Source organism: Notamacropus eugenii, chromosome 7 (genome assembly GCF_028372415.1).
Source record: "Notamacropus eugenii isolate mMacEug1 chromosome 7, mMacEug1.pri_v2, whole genome shotgun sequence".
Classification (NCBI taxonomy): Eukaryota; Metazoa; Chordata; class Mammalia; order Diprotodontia; family Macropodidae; genus Notamacropus; species Notamacropus eugenii.
In genome coordinates this window covers 150335364-150358348 of record NC_092878.1, presented here as the reverse complement: position 1 = coordinate 150358348, position 22985 = coordinate 150335364, and the positions used below count along the sequence as shown (strand labels likewise).

The 22985-nt window shown below is 39.4% G+C and overlaps 1 protein-coding gene and 1 long non-coding RNA gene across 2 annotated transcripts in view; one reads left to right on the top strand and one right to left on the bottom strand.

The window, feature by feature from the left end:
• Positions 1-19380, top strand: part of SCD5 (stearoyl-CoA desaturase 5) — a 69629-nt gene extending 50249 nt beyond the window's left edge. The window contains exons 4-5 of the mRNA XM_072623966.1: positions 10458-10690; positions 17627-19380. Coding sequence (XP_072480067.1) covers positions 10458-10690; positions 17627-17817 — 424 coding nt within the window. The 3' untranslated portion in view covers positions 17818-19380. The remainder of the gene's footprint in view (positions 1-10457; positions 10691-17626) is intronic.
• Positions 9234-20943, bottom strand: LOC140514025 (uncharacterized). The gene is made up of 3 exons (XR_011970431.1): positions 20833-20943; positions 9909-9958; positions 9234-9725 (listed from the first exon to the last, which is right to left on the bottom strand). It is a non-coding gene; the product is annotated as an uncharacterized lncRNA (long non-coding RNA).
• Between the last annotated feature and the right edge of the window lie 2042 nt (positions 20944-22985).

The window sequence follows — 22985 nt, the reverse complement described above, 5'->3', positions numbered from 1 at the left end:
AAACTTGTTTATTTTCAGTTCCAAATTCTCTTCTTGTTTTTTCCCTTCAGAAGCTAGTCATTTTTATAAATTTATTTTTATCCTGATAATTGACTAAATTTTCTCAACGAATATTTTTGTGGATTCTTTGACGTTCTGTACTTCAGGATCTTAGAGACAACAAGGACTTTGGGGGACTTTGACGTTTGCCGGAAAACAAGAATGTTGGTAAGGAATCTTCCTGCCTTTGCTTGGAGTTCTCAAGTAAGAGGGAGACGTTTACCTCCCAAAGCAACTTATTCTACTTTTGAATAGATCTGTCAGGAAGTTTCTTCTTAAAGCAAACCAGAACTTGCCTCTTTGCAGCTTCTGTCCACTGAAAGTTTTGCTCTCTAGGGCAAAGAAAAACAATCAAAATTTCTCCTCCACATGACATCCAGAATTGAAGATAATATTCCATATATGATCTGACTTAAGTAGAGTACAGTAGAATTATCAACGTCCTTTTCTTGTACATGCTTCCTTTTTCCCCCTTTTGGAGGCAATTTTGGTCAAGTGACTTGTCCAGGGTCATACGGCTAGTTAAGTATCTGAAGCCAGATTTAAACTGGGGTCCTCCTGACTCCAGGGCTGGAACTCTATCCGCTTCACCATCTAGCTGCCTCCTATGTTTCCTTTCTTAATTCTGCCTAAGACTTGGCTTCCATATCACATCACTGACTGCTACTGAGCTCACAATCCATTAAGACTTCTAGATCTTCAGTTGCACCTTTGCCAGTCACAGTTCTCCAGTTTTCTACATATGAAGTTTATTTATTAAATCCCTGTGTAAACCTTTTTACATTTATCCCTATTTAAAAAAATTTGATTCAATCCAATATTCTCACCTGATCTTTTGAAATCCAGTATACTAGTGCACGCTCTCTCTCTCTGCTTTATATTAACCTGAAAATTGGGTAGGTATGCTATGTCTGCCTTTTTTCAAGTCATTGCTAAAGATGTCAAATGGTGAAGAGCCAAGTACAGACATTACTCTGGAGATCTTCCAAATGGATATCAAGCAATGAATGACTACCAGTGCTCAGAATTCACCTTTCAGGGAGAGTTCAAAGTCTGGAAAAGTTTTGTGGGATATATATCCATCAAAAGTCAAGAATGCCATCAGGCAGGAAGGCAGCAATGACCTTGTCCCCTGGTCTTTGCTTTTATTCCGGTATATTTATTTATCTTCCCATTCATCTACATGGGAGACCAAAGGAATTTTGGCTTTGAACCCAGAGAGCCCTTGACAGTTTATTTGAAGTTGTTTTCCCTATTGAAAACAAATCGAGATGGAGAGAAATTTAGCAGTCAGAAATTGTGCAAGGAGGCACACACATTTTTAACCCTAAGTCTCTATTAGAGATGTGCTTTAGGGAACAGAAAACATATAAATTTAGCAGGTCTGTGTTCCAAACTACTTTGAGGCTTGGGGGAAGAGATCTCCTTTTGGAAAGGAAGCACCTATTCCCATAAAGACTAGAAGAAATGGACCATTAAAATCCCACTTTATGGGAGAAAAAACAGTAGGAAAAATTCTAGTGTGAAGATGGGATGTTTTATGATTTTGGCTTTTCTTCTCTCCCCACCCAGGGTTTAGCAAACCGCCCCCCCCCCAAAAAAAAACCCCAAAGCAAGCCTCTGGGCTTTAAGCTTACAGAATAATGGCAGGTCCCTTTCTTTTCCCTATGAGGAAAAAGTGATTTCCAAATCTAAGGCTCCAGCTGAAGCCAGAAACTGGAAGCAGACAGGAGTTCCATAATTTTATGCCCAATGGAGCTGTGTCTGACAGTGATCATGAGACCTGTGGAGTGCTGTCAAGCAGCAGACACATGTGCTCAGCCTGGAGTAATGCAGCATTCATGCAGCAGTGTTTACACAATCAGCAGAACCTACCTTCCCTGCAGAAGATCCAAATTCTGCAGGCAGCAGCTCTGTCAGAAGCAGTGAAATAACATTTCCAGAAGATATCAGTGGCACTGAAACCGTGAAGGAGTGAGTTACCCCTATATGGTATGACCTACATGGTTACAAGTACTTCCTCTGTATGTACTCTTTCACAGCTATGCCTTTCACAGAACATACTCCCTACACATATTTTGATGGTACACATCTTTTTGATGGTATATGTATTTGTAGGAAAACGTGCCTCAGGTTTTGGGGAAAGTGGAGATAGGAAATATTTTAATGCTGCTTTCTGCAGCAATATTTTATTAAATGCCTTTGCTTTGAGTAAATTGTGCCCTCTGGCCAACTAATAAAGGTGAATATATAGGCAGGGGCTTCTGAGCTATGGTTCTGAGTGGATTTGGGTCCACTGCATGTATTGAACGTAGATTAACCTTATGATCTGGTAGACCCACACACAAGCTGAAGGAGTGCCCCCATGTGCTACAGCACAGTCTATCATATATTTCCAACAGAAGCCTCCTCCCTCTACCTTTTGTCCTACATATCTCTACCTAGAGAATGGAGATGTCTCTCTCCTTGTATCTACTGTAGTATATACACACATAATGCATAATTGATCCTTAATTATCAACGATAATGGTGAGGAAAGACTAGGAGGAATATTGAAGACCAAATTAGAGTGCACAAATTTACAGTCCATAACTTCAAAGTTTTGGACATTGGAAAGTTAATAAAATCTTGCAACATACAGAGATTTGGAGGGATTTGAGTTTCAGCTCGCCTTCCTTTCTTTGTCCACTAGCAACCAAAGGTTCTAATTAGAAAAGATATACCAAAAGAAAGACCAGAGAAAACAAAGGGATTTGGCTCACTGCCAAATGAGTGAACCCTTGCTCCATGGCTGAGTAATCAAGAGATACTTATCCATTTGAGGCTTTATCTGTCTTACCTCTGCCCTGCCCTAGCACATCTGCAATTCTTGGAGTCAGTACCGGGGAAGTGGGAAGAAATTTGGATTCAAAGTAAAAAGCCCTAGAAACCTAGCTCTTTTTATATATTGTTTCAGTCGCATCAATACTATCTCTCCCTCCTTCTCAAGCCCCCTCCCCACTTCTGTGATGGAAAATGTATTGAACTTGGATTCAGGAAAGACCTGGGCTTGTCCTAACTTGGACATTTACCAAATGTGTGGCTATAGGCACATAGTAGGTGCTAAATAAATGTTTATTCCTTCCTTGCTTGCTTCCTTGTTTCCTTCCTTCTCACCATCCTTCCCTCCCTCTCTCTCTCCCTTTTCCTCTTCCCCTTCTCTTCTTTCCTTCCTTCTTCCCCTTCTTTCCTTTTGTTTCTTTTTTCCTCCTTCCCTCCATCCCTTTCTTTTTCTTTCCTTCCTTCCTTTCTATCTTTTTTCTTTCCTCCTTCTTTCTTTCTTCCTTCTTTCCTCCCTCCCTTCCTTCCTTCTTAGCTCTGATTTTCCTTTCAAGCCAGTCTGTGAAAGAATCAACGAGAAAAGGAAATACACAACCTCAGCAGCCAAATGATTAACCATATTTATCCCAGAAAACTGACTTTAAAACAAAAATGAAAGAGAAAGCAAACCAATTCTTAAAAAAATAAGGAGATGGGGACATAAGCCCATCTCTCCCTCATTAAAAAGGCAGGGAGAGGAGGAATTGCTGTCCTCAGGGCTCCGCCTCCATCTCTTTAGCTCATTAACTGTTGATTTCCTTGCTTCTCTTTCTTTGGGGAGGCTTCTACTCTCCAGATCTTCCAGATGCTACTTGGGAACACCCCTGCTCTGCTCCTTCTCTTTTGGCCACCTCTCCATCACAACCCCCCCCCCCCCCACCTCCAGGACAGCTGCCTGTTCAGCAACGAGGGCTTCCATGGGCTTGTGAGTCCACACTGCCTGCCTGCCCTGCGTCACACACCAGCTTTCCCTGTCTGGTGCTCCTGTGCCCAGGTGCATATTCTTAGAGGCAGATGAATTAGTCAATAGTCTCTACCCTTCCTTTCCCTCAGCCTAGGAACAGAACTGAAGGAATGAGGAGGGCAATCTTAGGGGACTTCTATCCTGATCAGCAAGCATAAATCTCCAGCATCCACATCTCCAAAGGGCAAGGTATAAATGTTAGCTTCTCTGAGATCCAAGTAAAATGTTCAAATTAAGGCACATTCAAAGTTATAGAGAAAAGCACTTCGGAGTTAGAACTAGACTAGAGTTTTGACTCAGGCTGTTATTGGCTGAAAGGCTCTGAGGTACTTTGAGTCTCAGTTCTCTCATCTGTAAAATGGTCACAATAATATTTACATTAATAGCTAACATTTATATAACACCATGCTAAGTACTTTACAAATATTATCTCTTTTGATAATGACAATGCCATGGAGAGGTAGGCACTATTATTATCTCTATTTTACAGATGAGGAAACCAAGACAAACAGGGATTAGGTGACTTGCCCAGAGTCATACAGCTAGTAAACATCTGAGGCTAAATTTAAACTCAGGTCTTTCCAACTCTGAACTCAGAGCTCCTCACGAAGTCCTTGAAAATATAAAACATGAGCGATGGCTATGATGTTATTTCAGTTTCTCTTGTCTCTGTAAAGATAGCGTCAGGAACCTAAAATTCTCTCGTTATCACAGAGAATTTAGAAGTTCTTTCATCTTTAACATTTTATTTATTTACTTTGTTTTTCTTATGAATTTAATCATTATCAATATATGAAGATTTTAATACACAAAGAAATAAAAGAGGACTGTCAATAAAATGGTGAACTTTGGTTATAGTTTTTAAGTATATATTAGCATTTTAAAACTATCAACAAAATTGCTCTATATCCCTTTCTAAACTTCTTTGTTCTTTACTTTCATATTTTTAATGTTTTACTGATTCTCTTTCCTTATTACAATTTTTTATCTTACTAAGTCACTCCACTCCTCCAAATGGAAGCTCTCCCTTGTGACAAATAAATTTAGTCAAGCAAAACAAATGAACATGTTAGCCACACCTGCCTGCCAAGAGACATGCTTTATCATTAATGTTCTAGAGACAGAACTGGTCGCTGTTTTGATCAGAACTTTTAAATCTTTTCCAATGAACTCTTCTTGAGTCAATGGTTAAGACATTCACACAGTGTGCTTTTCTCAGCCCATTTGCCCAATTCTTGGCTCACTCACTAGCTGGTAAGCCAAATGTGTCTTTTGGCGCTACAGAATCCCAATTCTTGATTGAATGGAATTTGAAAGAAAGTTATCATCTGTTGTTTGTCTTGACAAAAGAAAAATCTCAGCGCCTTTCACTAAATCTCCAGACTACACAGGACATCCGGGTAATTGTTTTTCTCCACTTTCAAAAGAAAGGCAGATAAGGGATGATTTATAAGAGAGACAGATGTCAGTAAGGATAAGGGACTTTGCTTGAGTCACTGAGGATGTGTTGACAAATCACATTACATCACGATCAAGAATCATTTTAGCTACATGAACAAGCTAGTTATTATTACATAGAGAAATTTAGCCTCTGAAGTAAATGACTTGGACAGGGAGAAAAATCCAACGGTATTTCTTGGCAAAAGTTATGGCTTGATAGGCTGACTGTAATTTTCTTTTGTCTTTGTTCCTAACGAACAAATTTGGGTATATCGTTCCATTACTCAAAAACTTGCTGGGACTGATTATCCCCTACCACATTAAGTATAAACTTTTTAACCTGTAACTCAAAACCCTTCATGTGGCTCCATAAAATATTTTACCCTGGTTGGAATCTGTCTAGCCCCATATTCTTATAGACCTACCCGTCTTTGCTTTTTTTAAAAAAATATTTTATTTTTAATTTATGGAATAAAACAAGTATTTCTATAACAGTAGAATAAATCTCTATCACTCTCTTTTCTCTGTCTCCTGTCTCTTTATCTCCCTGTTTCTCTGTCATATATATATATATATATGACAGAGTATATATATATACATATACATGTACATGTATATATATGTATATGTATGTCTAAATGAATTTAGATCAGAACAAAAAAGTAAATGAAATAGGCAAAGTCACATGCATGAAACTGCAAATCTACTATGTACAACTTCATATTCCTTTCAAATATACAACAAAATTATCATGTAAATTTTCTTTTCTCCCTTCACCCTCTTCCCCCTCCCCACCCTAAAAATGACTACCATTAGACACAAATAAGTATGTGTGTATACACACATACATAAACATATGTGTATATGCATATATGTAATATATGTATATCTATATATACACATAAGTATAAAATTATTCTATACATACTTCTATTTATCAATTGTTTCTCTGGATCCAGATATATTTCTTCATATGTGCTTTGGGTATTTATAATAGTCAAAATAACATTCACTGAAAGTCGTTCTTAAAACAATATTGCTGTTGTTGTACACAATGTTCTCTGGGTTAATATTTTAATGGAGTTTCTAGAACCCACTCTGTAGGAAAAAGGGGTTTTCTGAACCACCATCTCCTGCCTCACTCTCTCAGGACCCACCCCAGATTAATCAGTGAAGAGGGGATAAGGCGGTATGAACTTTTTAAAAACTAGTCCAAGGTCAAGAATACAAAAAGCCCAGGAAATAAACAAACAAAATAACCACCTTGGACTTGGAGTACTCCATCTCTCCATGTGGGACACCCAGAAAATATATCTCAGATTCAAAGTGTTCTATGAGTTTCCGTTTACTCATGAGCCCTCATTTTACTAAGTTAGCCAGACACAATTAGTTTAAATTGAACACATTTCTGCAAAGTCAGAGAAATCAAAGTAACCTGAAGTGCAGTCTCCTGTAGGTTAATACACCATCAGGAGGAGGAGTGGAAGGGCATAGGGATAGTGCATGGGAGTGCACCTACGGGGGACGTGTGTGCTTTGGGCACACATGGAGAACACTACCAGGAGAATATTTTCTAGTGATGCCATCAGGCTGCTGCTTCTCCCTTGGAGCCTGGTCTCTGTTGAATCTACACCTGGGCATGACATTGGATCACATGGTAAACACCTCTGCTGTTCCCCCACTGGACAGGGGCGGTCACTCCACCCCCGCCCCTTCATCCTCTCTTTCCTTTCTCCTCTTTGGGTTTATACTTTATTCTTCAAGTCTTTTAGGCAGTTTCATCTCTTCAGCATTACCCACCGTCCACCTCAGCTCCATCCTGATAGAGTGAAATGCCTAGAAAGGCGAAAAGCTATGAACCTCTCTATCCAGGGAACAAAAACCAGGTAGAGTTTTCTGAGTGGCCAAATACTTTTGTGTTGTTGTTCAGTTTCAGTCATATCTGATTTATCATGACCCCATTTGGGGTTTTCTTGGCAAAGACAGTAGAGTGCTCTGCCATTTCCTTCTCCAGCTCATTTTCCAGATGAGGAAAATGAGGCAAACAAGGTTAAGTGACTTGTCCAAAGTCACACAGCTAGAAAGTACCTGAGGCTGGATTTGAACTCAGAATTCCTGACTCCAGGCCTGGCACTTATCCACTATGTTGCTAATAACACCACAGAAAGTTAGTGTTTGTTGTTGTTTGGTCATGTTGGACTCTACATGACCTCATGGACATCTAATATGGGGTTTTCTTGGTAAATATACTAGAGTGGTTTACCATTTCCTTCTTCCATGTGTCCCCATTTTATAGATGAACTGAGGCAAATAAGGGTTAAGTGAATTGTTCAGGGTCACATACCTAGTAAGTGTCTGAGGCTGGATATGATCTCAAATCTTCCTGACTCCAGACTTGGTGTTCTATCCACTGTGCCACCTATCCGCCCTAGAGCTCTCTAGGCTAGGATTAAATATTTTAAAGGAAATCCTTTATCTTGGGCAAATATATCACCTAGGGTTAGAAATTTCCAACCTCCTCTCTGACTGCATGTATGCACACACACACACACACACACACACAGGTGTGTGTGTGTATAGTCTATTCTCTGTCTCTCTGTCTTTGCCTCTTTGCCACTCTCTGAGTTCCTTCTTGTCTGTTTTTGTCTCTTTCTCCCTCTCTGTGTGTCTATCTCTTTTCTCTGTCTCTTTCTGTCTTGGTCTCTTTATCTCCATGTTTCTCTGTCATATATGTGTATACACACATATACATGTATATGTATATGAATTTATACCAGATATTTGCATATGAATTTAAACCAGAATAAAAAGGTAAAAGAAATAAATACCATTATTATACTATGTCAGCAGCAGCTTCCTACCTCAGTCCTCTATTTTGACCAATGCAAAGCCTCGCTGTCTCCCTCCACGATGGCTTCAGGACCACTGAGGGAAGGTTTGGTTCAGATCTGGCTGGGTTCGTACTAAGTGAACGTGTCTAGTTCAAGGAAGCAATCAGGTCTAAAGACAGAAACATTCCCTTTCTTCCACTCCCCTCAAAAGAAGCTTATAAGTGAGGAAAGACCCAACACATAGTGAGGAAGCAGCAGGGGGAGAGAAGGGCCAAGGAGAATTACTCTGAGGGTTGTTAACTGAGACTTTGTAGATCTGAATGTTATTAAGCAAGGAAACCCCAGGAGTGGTGATCTGAATGCTTTGGGTTTTTTAAAATGACTTTAGCTTTGCTAAATTGCAGTGGAACAACCCGTGAGAAACTGTGATTGTAATTAACTGAAGCCAGCTGCTTGAATCTTTCTGTAAGGGGGGAGGAAGGGGAAGGAAGGAGCCCACAACTCCAGAAGAAGGACTGGCAGGGACTCGTACTAGAAACAAGGGAAGGCTGAGGAGGTTTAAGATAAATGGACATCTGAAGCTCAGCAAAAGATTTTCACCAAGGACAGCGCCAGGATGGTGACCTTGGCAGGACACGTCAGCATCAAAGGTGTCTCTGATGTCTCTGGTTCTCTCTCTCTCTCTCTCTCTCTCTCTCTCTCTCTCTCTCTCTCTCTCTCTCTCTCTCTCTCTGTCTGTCTGTCTCTCTGTCTCTCTCTGTCTGTCTCTCTGTCTCTCTCTGTCTCTGTCTCTCTGTCTCTCTCCCTCTCTCTCTCTCCCTTTCCCTCTTCTTCTGTGTTTTACTCTGTCTCCATCTCTTTCCCCCTTTTCTGTCTCTTTGTCTTTGTCTCTGTTTCTTTCTCCTCCTGCATCTCTATCTTTTCTGTCTCCCTCACTTTGTCTCTCTCTCTCTCTCTGTCTTTGTCTTTCTGCTTATCTTTCTCTGCCTCCATCTCTCTCCGTCTCTTTGTTTCTCTTTGTCCTCCCCCTGCATCTCTTTCTATCTTCTCTCCCTCTGTCTCTTTCTCTGTTTATCTTTCTCTGTCTCCATCTTTCTCCCTCTCTCTTTCTTTACCTCCCTGTTTCTCATTCTCTGTTTCTGTCTCTGTCTTCATCTCTCTTTCCCTCTTTCTTCCCTTTGTCTCTGTCTTTCTCTGTCTGTCTTTCTCTCCCCCTTTCTTCCTCTTTCCTGCTTCTCACTCACCCAATTTCTGCACAAGAGAATCCACTGGCATGGCATGAGGGAGACTAAAAATTAATGAGCTATGAGTAATCCACCCATTATATAATCAGAGCCAGAAAACTGTTTTTTGCCTCTTTATTTTCTCTTGGTTTCTTTTTTGCCTCAAAAAATGGGCTTGGTTTTGTGTGGCCAAGCTTTGTCACATTGGAACCTTGATCTGGAGGTGCAAGAACCAAAGAAGAGAAAACTGAGGCCCAGAGAGATGAGTGACTTAACCAAGGTCACACAGCATTCATATGCAGTTCCAAGTTCAACATTCTTTCCATTGAACTACACATATTGGGCGGTTTCCCATGTTGATGTCCAGTACTGTGAAAAGGGCACAGAACTTGAGGTCAAAAGACCTGGGTTTGAATCCCAGTTCTGTGGCTTTATAGAAGTCACTTAACTGCTTAACTCAACCTAATTAACCTATATCCCCTCACAAAATTATCGTGAATATCAAATTAGACTCAGGAAGACCTGAGTTTGAATCCCACCTTAAATACTTACAAATTATATAATCGTGGGCAAGTTGTTTGCCAGAGCCTCAGTTTCCTCTCCTGTAAAATAAGGATAATAACAGTACCTATGTCATTGTGGATCCAAATGAGATAATATATGTAAAGTGCTTTGTAAACCTTAAATCACTATGTAGATGTTAGTGATGATGATGATGTAAAAGAATTTGTAAAATGTCGATAAAGCTATCAGGGCTTAATTTATTATGGAAGTTATTTGAATGATTAGTTTAAACATAAATCATTTATGGGCAGGAAACATTCCTTTTTAGTTTGAATTTTTTAATGGCAATATGTGGCATGTATATAAAACAGCACATTTCCCAAGGAAGTGATGGAAAAACATTGGTTGACTAATTCTTGAAAATTTTCTAGGGAATGAACACACAACAGGTTATTCCCTCCAGAGGAAATGTTGAAAGAGCCGGCCTGCTGCTTATCTCTTTGGCAGGGATGGCTCCGTCCAGTAATTAGCTCTTCCTCTTCCTTTTCACTGAAAATGAAGTCTTCCTTACAGCTTTTCTGCCATCTTGTCTTTCAGGTACTATAAGACCACTGTGTTGCTCATGTGCTTTGCTGTACCCACTTTGGTGCCCTGGTACGTCTGGGGAGAGAGTCTGTGGAACTCCTATTTCCTGGCATTCATCCTTCGTTACACCATCTCCCTTAATGTTACCTGGTTGGTCAACAGTGCTGCCCACATGTATGGCAACCGGCCCTATGACAAGCACATCAGCCCCCGGGAGAATCCGTTTGTCACTTTGGGTGCCATTGGTGAGTGGGGAGAGTGAAAGCAAGGGATCTCTGACTTGGATTGGGTGGTGGCATGTCATATGGGAATCATTGGTAATGGCTAGAGAAGTGGGTGCTACCCTCTCCACACAAACAACCTTGGGTTCTAATTAATTGCTTCACAGAGTACCATGGCAATGACAGCATTAAAAACAAAGATCACTTCTTTGAATGGGAGAGGTAGGAAGAAAGGAGATTCCTAAGCTTTATAGAAATAGCAACAGTACAGTAGAGTTTTCTTATAAAAACCAAGAGCTAATAGGCAGACAAATTAACCCCCCACAGGGTTAGAGATCATAATAAAACTTGCAGCCTACATCCCACAGACTCTTGGCTCATACGAACCAGATCTAATCTTACACCAAGAAATCATAATCTCTCTTTAGCTCATTATGTCCCACCCAAAGCTTATTCTTGGAAAATCTCAAAATAGACCTTATTTCTCCACAAATATGGGTAAAATAAATCTCCCAGATTCCACCCAAATATTTTAGGTTACAAATGCAGCTATCAGGTACACACAACCTATATTTAACCCCATAGAAAATGAAGAAAGTAAAAAGTACTCAGGAACCTATAAATAATGCATAAAACACATAAAGGACACACAACCCATCAATCAAAATTCACAATTCTCCCTCCTCTATGGTGTGTTCTGCTTTTCATAGGCTCCCCTCTGAGGGGAAACAAGCTTGGAGTAACTTGACAGGAAATACTCTAACATTCTGATGGGTCTCACTTTTAACCACATAAAGGTGAATATAGACATCTGGCTTATGGTGCTTCTTAGAGCTTGGACTATCCCCAAATGAAAACTGCCTTCCCATTTGTCCCTCAGTTTACAATTTGAGGTAATAAAGGAATGCAATTACAGGTCCCTTGTTGACCTGTGTCCACTGCTGCTCTTCCAGGTACAAGAGTCAGGTGCTCAACCCTCTTCCCTACAAAAGGCTGGCAACACACAGGGACTCTCAGGGACTCCTCCTTCTCTAACAGAAGCTTAGACTCTAGAACTCAAGAATCTTGAGCAGCCATCTCCCAAGGCCATAGCTGCTTTGGAAACCTCCCTGCTCTGTTTCAAAGGCTGGATTCTGGGACCATGCTATGAAGAAATCTACCCTCCTCTATCCAAGATAATGAGATTGAGAAACTTTTACCACTTGGACCATGAGGTTCCCTCTTTACAGCTTCAAGGTTAGGGCCAAGACCTCCACGCTAAGGCTCCCTATGCTTTCAAAGCAGCCATTAATGGTTCCTATGGAGGGAAAGACCCAAGAGTATTCTTGGATCTGCTGCCTTCCCAGGGCAGCAGCAAGGGCATGAGGAATATTCCCTTTCCATAGCCATTCCATAGGAGTACAAGCCAACCATATCATTTTAGAGGTATATCAAGTCACAAACATTTAATCAGTTGTCCTAAGTACCTTCAGTGATATGGGTTGGGCATGTTAACATCCTCCATAGAAAGATGCTTTCAGAAGGCTCAAATAAGAGCTTCCCTTCTTGCAAACTCATCACTTTGATTGGGAAGCCTCCCTTGATCGAACATCTACAGTAACTATGGAATTGAACATAGGTATGATGTAAAACCAATGCTATTAATTGTGTAGTCTTACCTTCTTTGTAATTGTTATTATATCTTTTTTTAACTAGAATTTCATCCTAACACTGTCAGTCCATATGCTTTTGATAGAATTTGGTGGAATTGCTGTCATTTGTCGGATAATTGCATAAGCTGATGTATTGGGAAAAGGAGGGGGGAGGAGAGAATGTTCCCAGCAGATGTTTCAGCCTTGAAAACAGAAGACTTAGGGGAAATATCTTTGAAGCTGTCTTCAAGTATTTGAAGAACTATGATGGGTAGATTTGTTTCACTTGGTTTCTGGAGAGATACAGCCCCATCATCATCACCATCATCAACAGCAGCCAGCACAAGCAAATAGGCAAGCCAAAGCAAAGCAGGGGAAAGCATTGCCCCAACCACCATCTCCCCTCAGACCTTGGTGTAGGGGACCCAAGAACACATCCCCAAGATAAGTGTCAGCATCCCATCCCCCAAACCACCAGCTCTACATACATCCTAGCCTTCACTGTCACCATTTGGTGCACTGACCCCACAAAAAACATGGCCATGCAATCACCTTTTCCACCAATCCCAACTGCTGACCAATTGTTACCAATAGGATATGCAAACCAGTCTAACCAAAGCAGTAGAGGCAGCCAAGGATTGTCATCATTGAGCCCTTGACACTATTAAATGACTCAGTATCAGAAAGAAGTAAAATTTTATCCAACAATGAAGAAGATGTGTTTGTTTACTAGTTTTATCTCCCCTCGATGCTCCAACCAATCTGGGTTGCTTCCCTTTGGGACCTTAACATCTGCCTTGCTGAAGAATGTTAAGAACCACTGGATCTTTCTGTCTGTCCTGCAGCTGCCTCTCCCTAAACACGTCATCTCTCCATATATACTATCATCACATGTGAACCAAGTTGGGAAATTTAAAAACTAAATTCTTTAGCCAGGAACAATCTCTCCCCTTTCCTGAATTCTCTGTATCCCTCCAGGCTCCACTGAAGTCTCAGTCCCAGTTTTCCTTGGAATTCTTTCCTGATCCCTGTAGCCTCCTCGGATCACAGTAATTGCACTTCCCAACTCAAAAGGAAGGAAGAAAGCAATTATTTATTAGTTCCTAGTTTACAAATATTATCTCCTTTGATACTCCTCACAACTCTTGGAGGTAGTATTATCACCCCTATTTTACAGTTGAAGAAACTGAGGAAGACAGAAGTTAAGTGACTTGACCAGGGTCACACAGCTAGTAAGTATCTCTAAGAAGCCTAGATATGAATTCAGGTCTTTCTGACTCCAGGCCCATTGCTCTATCCATCGTGCCACCAGTTATCTCTGAGCAAACTGCAGCATACAGTCTAATGATTATTCCTTTAGCAAAACATCCTTAAACAGACACTTTCTTTTCTTGAAATTGCTATTTCCAACAGAATTCAGGACATATGGTGACCAAATCTACAGTGTGAATTGCCTGTCTCATTCATTAGGCTGTTAGCATATAAAGTATCCTTATGTAGGATTTGTACCATAAGTGTTTCCAAAAAGGATTGGAGGCAGCTTACAAAATTAAATACAGCACAAAGCAAAGCAACTCAGGATGAAAATAAAAATAAAAATAGAACCAAACTCAGTTAACAGGGGTAGAGAAAGCAAACTTTACTAGGCATCTGGAATGAAATAGCTGTTGCTATCGAGTCCCAAATCTAGCTCAATTTCCAAGCATCCAAGACACAGAAGGAATGCAGTTCTCGTTGCTTAATAAAGTAAAGTATGCAAATTCATCAGGAGATAAAGATTTTTTCCTTCCCTCCACTCCATCTGTCTTCTGTGCTGCCTATAACCTCCCTTCGGTCCTGGGTGGGGTCTTAGATAAGGGATGTTGGGGAGCATGGTGGACATCTCTTCACTGTTTAGCAGACAGTGGAGGTGTTTTATTTTGATGTACATTTCTTAAGTTGATTCTCTATAAAAGCTGAGAGATATAAGTATAAGTGAATGGAGAAGATTTTTTTCTGAGGAATTACAATGATAATGAGGAATTGTTAGATTGTTTTCTTATGGCAATTTAACTCAGGGGGAGTTTGTTCACTCAGTCTGGGAGTCTTGATTGGTGAGCGTACAAGGTCACCTAACCCACTCTATCTAACTGTCTCAGACAAAATTTCATATCCATCCCAGCCTAGACATCTTGTCATCCTTGCTACCCCTTGCTATCCTCCCCCTTCCACCTTTTGCTCTTAAAACAGCAGTCAAAATTACACTATCATCACTTCTGAAAAGGGTCAGTCAGTAAGTCAATTAACATTTATATAAAGAGACTACTATGTGCCAGGGACTGTACTGAGCACATGGGGCATGAAGAAAAGTAAAAAACAGTCCCTTGAGAGGTTCACAATTTTATGGGGGAAACAACATGTAAAAAACTACTAACAAGTTACACAAGGTAAATTGGAAATAACCAACAAAGGAAAGGCACTGGAATTAGGAAGGAACAGAAAGGGCTTCATGTAGAAGGTGGAATTTTAGTTGGAACTTTAAGGAAACCAGGAAAGTCAGGAGGCAAATAAGAGAAAAAACTCCTTTCCCTGGCTACCAGTCATTTATATGAGCTGTCTTTCCCATTAGGATGTAAGTTCCTTGAGGGCAGAAAATGTCTTACTTTTGGTTTTGTATCCCTGTGCCAAGTCCAAGCTTAACACATAGTAGGCACTTAATAAATGCTTTCTTCCAAAATCTCAAACATTGCATTCTCAAACATTTTCAAATCTCAAACACTGCAAGTGAACCTTTGGCAATTTCTGGATCTCTCTCAATTTGTGGTTGAATTTTCTAAAGAAAACTTTAGAAAATCTGTGGTCTCTGTTGTGGATTAAAGAGAAATCTGTATGCTCTAGACATTACGTATAAGTAAGGCAGAATTGACATTATATTGTGAAAGTTTAGAAGGCTGATACAGATTCTTTCCTACACAGAGAACACACACTTCCTTGTAGAGCTGTCTATGGATAAGGCCAATATTTTCCTCAAAAAGAAACTTTGAATGTGCTCAGTCACTGGAACAAGTGCTATCTGATTACCCAGAATTCTATATCTTATAAGAAAGATGAAATTGTTTGGGTCTGAGGAACTTTATCTTTTTTTAAAATTAATATTATTATTAAAATATAATTATATTATATATAATTGTACACATAATGATAATCATATTATATAGTATATATAATTATATTAAAATGTAATTATTAAAATATAAAAATATTTAAAAAATTTTTTTGAGTGTGAAAGAAACTTAGAATGACTACTTAGAGAATGCCTGACTCTGAGGAAGACTGTCCTGTTGGGTCTTGTAGGATGAATTTGCTGGAAAATGCACCCCCAGATCACAGAATGAATTGACCTGCTGAATGGACTTACTTAATGTTGTTGATTAGTGGAGAGTGTTTGCCAAATATCATGTGGTTCATTTTAGTTGTTACTCTGAGCCAATACCTTCATCATCATCAGCACCACCACCACCATCATCTTCCTCCTTTCTTCCTTTTCCTCCTCTACCTTTTTTTTGTTTTTAACTTTTTTAAGTTACATTTTTATTTTTTCAAATGAAAATCTACCTTCTCTTCTCCCACCTCTCCCTTATCCCCCGCCCCCAACTGAGAAAGCAAGAAAAACAAAATTCCCTGTCACAAACACATAAGTCAAACAAAATACATTTCCACACTGGTCACATCCAAAAAATAATGTTGCTGTCTGTGCTCTGAATGCATCACATCTCTGTCAAGAGATGAGTAGCCTATCTCCTCATGAGTTCTCTGTAATTATAGTTGGTCATTGTGCCGATCAGTATTCCTAAGGCTTGAAAAATTCATTATTTTTACATATTGTTGTTACTGTACAAATTAGTGATTCCACTCACTGTACTCTGCATCAGTTCAAACAAACCTTCCTAGGTGTTTCTGAAACTATCCTTCCTAATCAGTCAACCTTGATTAAATATGCACTATGTGCCAGTCACTGTGTTAGGCACTGGGGTACAAGTATAAATAATGAAGCCATCTCTGTCCTAAGGAAGCTTAGAGATATGAGACCATTGATAACCAGGAGATGGATTTAATTACTGGATCCAATAAGCTTGATATAGAATCTGTATGGGGATATGCTAGCGAGTGTTTAAAAATGAGCTAAGAAATGGGGATGGGTAGGAAATGTTTGCCAGATACACTTTTAAATTTAATCTGTGTTATTAACATTTTTTCCCATTGCTTCCTTAAGTTTAGACTGTAGACAATCAACAAAACAACAAATTAAGCTTGTATTTGTAGCACTTGCCAATTTCTAAGGGGTCTCAAGTGCCAATGCTCACATTAAAAATTTAACAGACTCGTGAGAGCTGATTTGAGTTGCTTCAGCACACTCTTGGATCTATAATAAGATTATATGGTTCCTTTATATCAGTTAAAATTGATGAAAGATGCGTTCATTATTACTTAAGTCTTTCACCATTCTTCATTGCTACTTAAAAACTTTTAACAAAAAATATGACATAATATTATGGTAAAGGTAACTGGTAAAAATACAGCATTGGTTTAATTGGATGTACCTCCCCACTTTTCCATATGGACACTAGTCAAATGTGTTGATATTCAGAGCAATGGGAAAATCAAATCTAAGGAAACCGTACTCCTGGTGTCCTAGGCTTTATATACCTCAGATGACTGGGAAACTATGTCGATAGTTCAAACATGAGTTTCCTGTACCAATTAAGTTTTGCTTTTATTTTGTTTTTGGTGAGGCAATGAGGGTTAAGTGACTTGCCCAAAGACCAATTAAGTTTCGAAGACAATTTTATTACATCCTTAATAAATACAGTTTTAAAACTATTATAAAATTTATTTTTATAAGCATTCATTATCTCTAGCTCCCTTCTTTTCCCTATTTTAACAATAAAACAAAACCCTCACAATAAGTACACATAGCTCAGTAAAGTAAATTCCTTTCTTTACCAGGTCTAAAAATAGAGGCCCCATTTGGAATTCTCTGTCCATGACTTTTCTGGTGAGAAGTGGGTAGTAAGATTCATCTTCAGTCCTCTGGATTCACAGCTTGTCATTACATTAATCAGAGTTCTAAGAAGTCTTTCAAGTTATTTTTCTCTCTCACGCTGTTATCACTGACCCTGAACCAAGACACCAACTTCAGAGAGTTCTCTGAGGCTGAAATGAAGGCTAAAGGGCTTTGCGAACTGAAGTGTTATAGCAATACGTATTGTTACTACCTCTATTATTTTTCATTAGCATTCTACCTGGAAAGAAGCTGGCTAATTTTTTAACTGTTTTCTTTGTTTTCTAGGTGAAGGTTTCCATAATTACCATCACACTTTCCCTTTCGACTATTCTGCCAGTGAACTTGGCTTAAAATTCAACCCGACCACATGGTTCATCGACTTCATGTCCTGGTTAGGGCTGGCCACTGACCTTAAACGGGTTCCCCAGCAGATGATCGAAGCCCGTAAAGAGAGGACTGGAGATGGCAGTGCTTGACTGTGTGACCTTTATCCAAAATATGTGCTGTTTACTTATTGATTCTTTGCTTTGAGCTGTGTAATCTTGTAGTCATTTTGTTGGGGGTGGGGGAAATCTATTGTGGTTTTGTTTGGGGGCTATTTGTTTTAAGAATCAGCTTGTCTACTGTCTCAAATCAAACTCTTAATTGAAATGTAAGAGGACAAGTCAGCATAGCTGGTATTTATCATTAGTGTTCCAAGATGTAGGATATGGAATAGTCTTGGTAGTTAGATGTCAAATGTACAGTCATAAGCTTATTATACATGGTCTTGACCCTGACTGGATGAAGGAATTGATTAGTCTAAGTTATGGTGAGCATTAAAAAATTTTTTAGTAACTAATCAAGCATGGCTTTGGAGAAATACTACATGAAGAATCCAGTAGGCAGAGTGAGAAAACAAAACCAAAAAAAAAATGAATGGTTTTAGTACGCATCTTAAGAAAGTTTATTCAGGGACTGGGCTTGCTTTTTTTTTTCTTTTAAGAAAGAGAAAAATTGGCTTAAAATAATACAGAGGAGAAAAAGGAAAATGGCTCTCATTTTTTGCCTTGTTACTAAACTTACTGATACTTCAGTTTCTTTGCTGATTTTGTTTTCTGCTCTGCAAACTTTGTATTTAAAGCTGTACACCCAGCTGGTCCTGTGAATTGTGGCTCATTTAAATATTTCATCTCTTCTCATAGGGATATGGTCTAGACCTGGGATTTTATTTGTATGGGAGCTTCCCAAGTGAGGAAATGCTCTCTTCTTATGTAGGTTGGTACCTTCTCTGCAATTTAGAGTCTTAGAGAGTTACCCAGACCACTCAGAGAATAAGTGACTTGTCCAGAGTTACACAGCCAGGAAGGGACAAAGGTGAAACTTGCACCTAGGTCTTCCTGGCTTTGAGGCTAGTTTTCTATCCACTACTCCAACCTGTCTGTTATCTATTCTGATTGCCAGTGTCGTTTGTAAAGGAACCTAGTGCAAATATGCCTGGTACCAAATAAAGCCCTCATTTAAATGTTGACAGAGCCGGTTTATAATCTAATCAATCACTGTCACTGGTACATGGGTACTTCAGCTACTCTCTCAAAGCAAGTCTATTAATTTTCCACATCAGGCAATCAGATCATAATTAACTGGCATTTATCTAGAATTCAGTGTCTACTAATGTTTAAGTGCATGCAGCATTCATTAAGTTAGCATCAAAATATAAAATGATGATTACATAAATGAGCTTCTGAATTTCTTTTTAAAAAATGTGTGTCAAGTTGCCTGGTAAGGAGCATGTTGAATTAATGGAGCATGGTGCCCTTCGTGTTACATGTTAGTCTGCACAAGAGAAAAGCCTTACATTGTTGGCATTTGGAGCACTTTGAAGACAACTATTTTTAGGAAAGTTGTAGAATTCTAAATTTAAAATTTTTTAAAGAAATGATTCTAATATGAAATTGTCCTCATTAATGTACCTGATACAGAGGGTAGTTAACAGTGTTAATTTGTCCATTAATGGTGTGCACATTTCAGAGTGATTTACAATAAATGATTATGAATTAGTTTGTGTATTTGCTCAGATTTTAAAAGTGCTTGTGAAGATTGAGTATCTCAAGAACACTAAAGGGGTGAACAATAATTCAGCACATTCTTGGCTTCATGTTTCATTTAGCACAGTGGGCAGATTACATGTTCTGGATAATGGAGTGGACTTAGAGTCAAATCATGGCTCTCACTACCTGAGTGATCTTGAGTTAGCCACTTATCCTTTGGGGGGCCCGCTGTTTCTCATCTGTAAAATAGCATGTTGGATTGCCAGAGAGTATGGAGCTTTGGCCAAGAAACTGAACGCATGAGCTAGAATTTCCTCACTGCTGCTTTCTGAAGTCGAGGAATGCAGAAGTGAAAAATTAATTTGGGAAGCAAATAGATAGCTAAGAAAGGGATGTTTAGAATGAGATGTCATTGTTCCTGGCCAGGAGTGGAGTGTTCCTAACAAAGGTTGGTAAAAATGCTTATTTGGAGTCTTGCAAATGTAATTAGTCTTTGGACTTAAAAGGATTGACAAAAGGAAAAACTGTGCTAAGAAAATGTTAAATCTGGCCAACTTAATGCTAGATCTGGATTACTTATTGACAACACAAATATAAGAATAAAAAGAAAAAACCCATATAGGAATGTCACCCTTATGTCCATCCGGGGTCCTAATCCCAATTCTCTCTCTCACTAGGAAGTTGGATACATATGAGAATAATACATCTTGTTCTCTTGGTTCTAAAGGGTACCCCTAAGGCATAGTGGAACAGATTTCTAATACTGTTGACTTGAGACCCTTTCCAATTGTTCTCCCCATATCAACCAGCAATTTCAGTTACTATCTCCATTATATCTTTGATTGACCCAATAATTAGCACATCAGTTTCATTTAACCAGTTAACATCTATTAGTGTTTACAAAAGGTTATTCTCAAAGATATAACAAAAATAGAGTATAACTTTTTCCCCTTTATGCCCCTGGGGTACACTCTCCCCTCTATTACTTTGGTCCCTGAATAGAGTAGCCTCAAACTTAAAGCAATTTCAAGGATACGTTCACTTCACTTCTGAATGAAGATGGCTGAGCTCTCTTCCCACTGACTGGTTCAATCCACTACTGAATTGCTCTGGACTTCACTCCTCCCCCTACTCATACGACCACAAACTCTGGCATGGATTCCCATCACTGGAGCTCAGGTGGCTAGTTTTTATGACCTCCCAAAGTACACAAGGTCCCAGCCTAGTTCATTCTGTTTCCAATATTTCTTCACTTAAGTCAGGAAATAATGGACACAGCTTGGACCAAAGTAATAGTAGGGTGAAGTTCTCATGGTGACATGTCTACTGTGGTAGAGAGAATAAACCAGTGCTGCTAGGTTTCTCTCCCCAGGGACAGGACCATGTGCTAGAGGCTTTATGGGTCTCTTGAAGGGAGGGGGTCTGAGGCTCTTTCCTCATCCGGGGTTCTCAGCAGTTTACCTTCCTTGTTCACCATCAAGAAGGAAAATGTGATCCCATGACAGTCTTTTGTTTGCATACTCAGTTCCAAGTCCACAGCTAATTAAGAGACCAGCCTACCTGATTGGCAGACAGCAAATGGTCACAGAAAGCCTGTCCACACATGGAAGATTCCATTAACCAAGCAGGCTGTATGTGATCATAAAGGGCTGGACTCTCATTGGCTAGTTTCCTTTTGTACTCAAATATAGGGTATCTCAAAAGTTTTAGAGTAATTTTAAACTTTAATAGCTCAAAGCTATTCATATAGCTTCACGTTAATATTTTATAGACACAAAGGTGAGCAGAGAGTGAAGAATCTTCAGGCCAATACAAAAATTTAAAGCAGTTCTTTCTTAAAGCATACCCCCCACACTAGATACCATAGAGAGTGACTACAATGAAAAATATCAATTGAGACACCCAGGAGTTAACACTAAACAAAATCCAAGAGTGGAGCCAGGAATAAAACTCATGGTGTCATATCTCCAAATACATACGTTGAAATTTTGGGCAACAAGCAAGAAAAAACAGATATCTAAACACAGAAGACAAAATGGACCTCATGAATATTGTGATGTATAAAAAGTTCAGGAGCCATCATCATTTTATTAATAATGCTAGCATTTTATTAATAAAAGAAGTCAGTGGCACATGCCAAAGTCCCTTCCTGGAGGTTATATGTCCTTGGAAGAGTGAGTGTTCCTGAGGGTGGCAATCAACTTTGATTGGTCAACAAGTAATGAGAGAGAGAATGAATATTACAATGAGGGACTAGACCCATTCTCTTCTAATGAACTTTGGTTATGTTATGGTGAGTGTAAAAGACATGGCAGGGTCAGAAGAAGGCTAATCAAAATAGATGATGACAATAAGGGGATACAATATAGGGGTATAGAACTGGTTGAATGGTTAGACTCAGAGTCATTTTTGGTAGCTCAATTTCCCCTTGGCTAGTGTACCCACAGGATCTGTGCCTGATCCTGTGATACTGGATGTTTTCATCCATGACTTGGATAAATGGATAGATGGCATGTTCAGCACATTTGCAGATAACATGAACCTGGAAGGATAGTTAACATTCTGGCCAAGGACCATCCCATCATTTTTTAGATGAGGAAATGTTGGAGGATGCTAAGTGACTTACCTAGGTAGTAAGCTTGGCACTATGCAAAGTATCTTCTATGTACCAGCTATTGTGCTTGGCACAGGGGTACCAAGACTGAGAAGCTTCTGTTCTAATCCAGAGATATCATGCACTTACACAAAGCACACAACAAAATATCAAGCAGTTAGAGGGTAAGCTTAGAGGGACAGACACATACTTTTGGTCCAGTGACACTGGCCTCCCTGCTTACAAGATATTCACTCTCCCAACTCAGATCATTTTCACTGGCTGTCCCCCATGCCTGGAATCCTATCCCTCCTCTTCACCCTGTTCAGACTTTCTTCAATTACCAATTGAAGTCCCATCTTCCACAAGGAGTTACCTTGATCTTAGTTCCTTCCCTCTGAGACTACCCCCAATTTTCCCTGTATAAATCATCTGTACATCATGAATTTTGAGTTGTCTTCCCATTAGACTGGGAGCTCCTTGAGGGCAGAAACCTATATTTTGCCCTTTTGTTTTCTTTTTTATTCTTGGTACTTTGCAAAATGCTTGGCACATTTAGTAGGTGCTTAATAAATACCAGTTGACTGACTCACTGGACCCTTGCTACAGAAGGTGGAATCTGAGCTAAACCTAAAAAAAGCTAGAGAAATCAAGAGGCAGAGGTATGGTTTTATACACCCAAATATTTATAGCAGCCCTCTTTGTGGTATCAAAGAACTGGAAACAAAGTAGATGCCCATTGACTGGGGTACATCTAAACTAACTCTGGTGCGTGAATGTGAAGAGATATTACAAAGAAACAACAAATATATTTGGTACAGAGAACTATAGAAAGATAGCACAAACTAAGGGAGAGTGAAGTAAACAAAGCCAAGATTGTGGGAAACACAATGACTGGGACAAAGGAAACAGAAAGAACACAATCACTAAACATTGAAATAAATGTTCCAAAATTACAAAGAATAAGTATGGCTCCAAAGAAGAGATAAGAGAAGATGCCTCCCCCTACTCCATCAAAGAG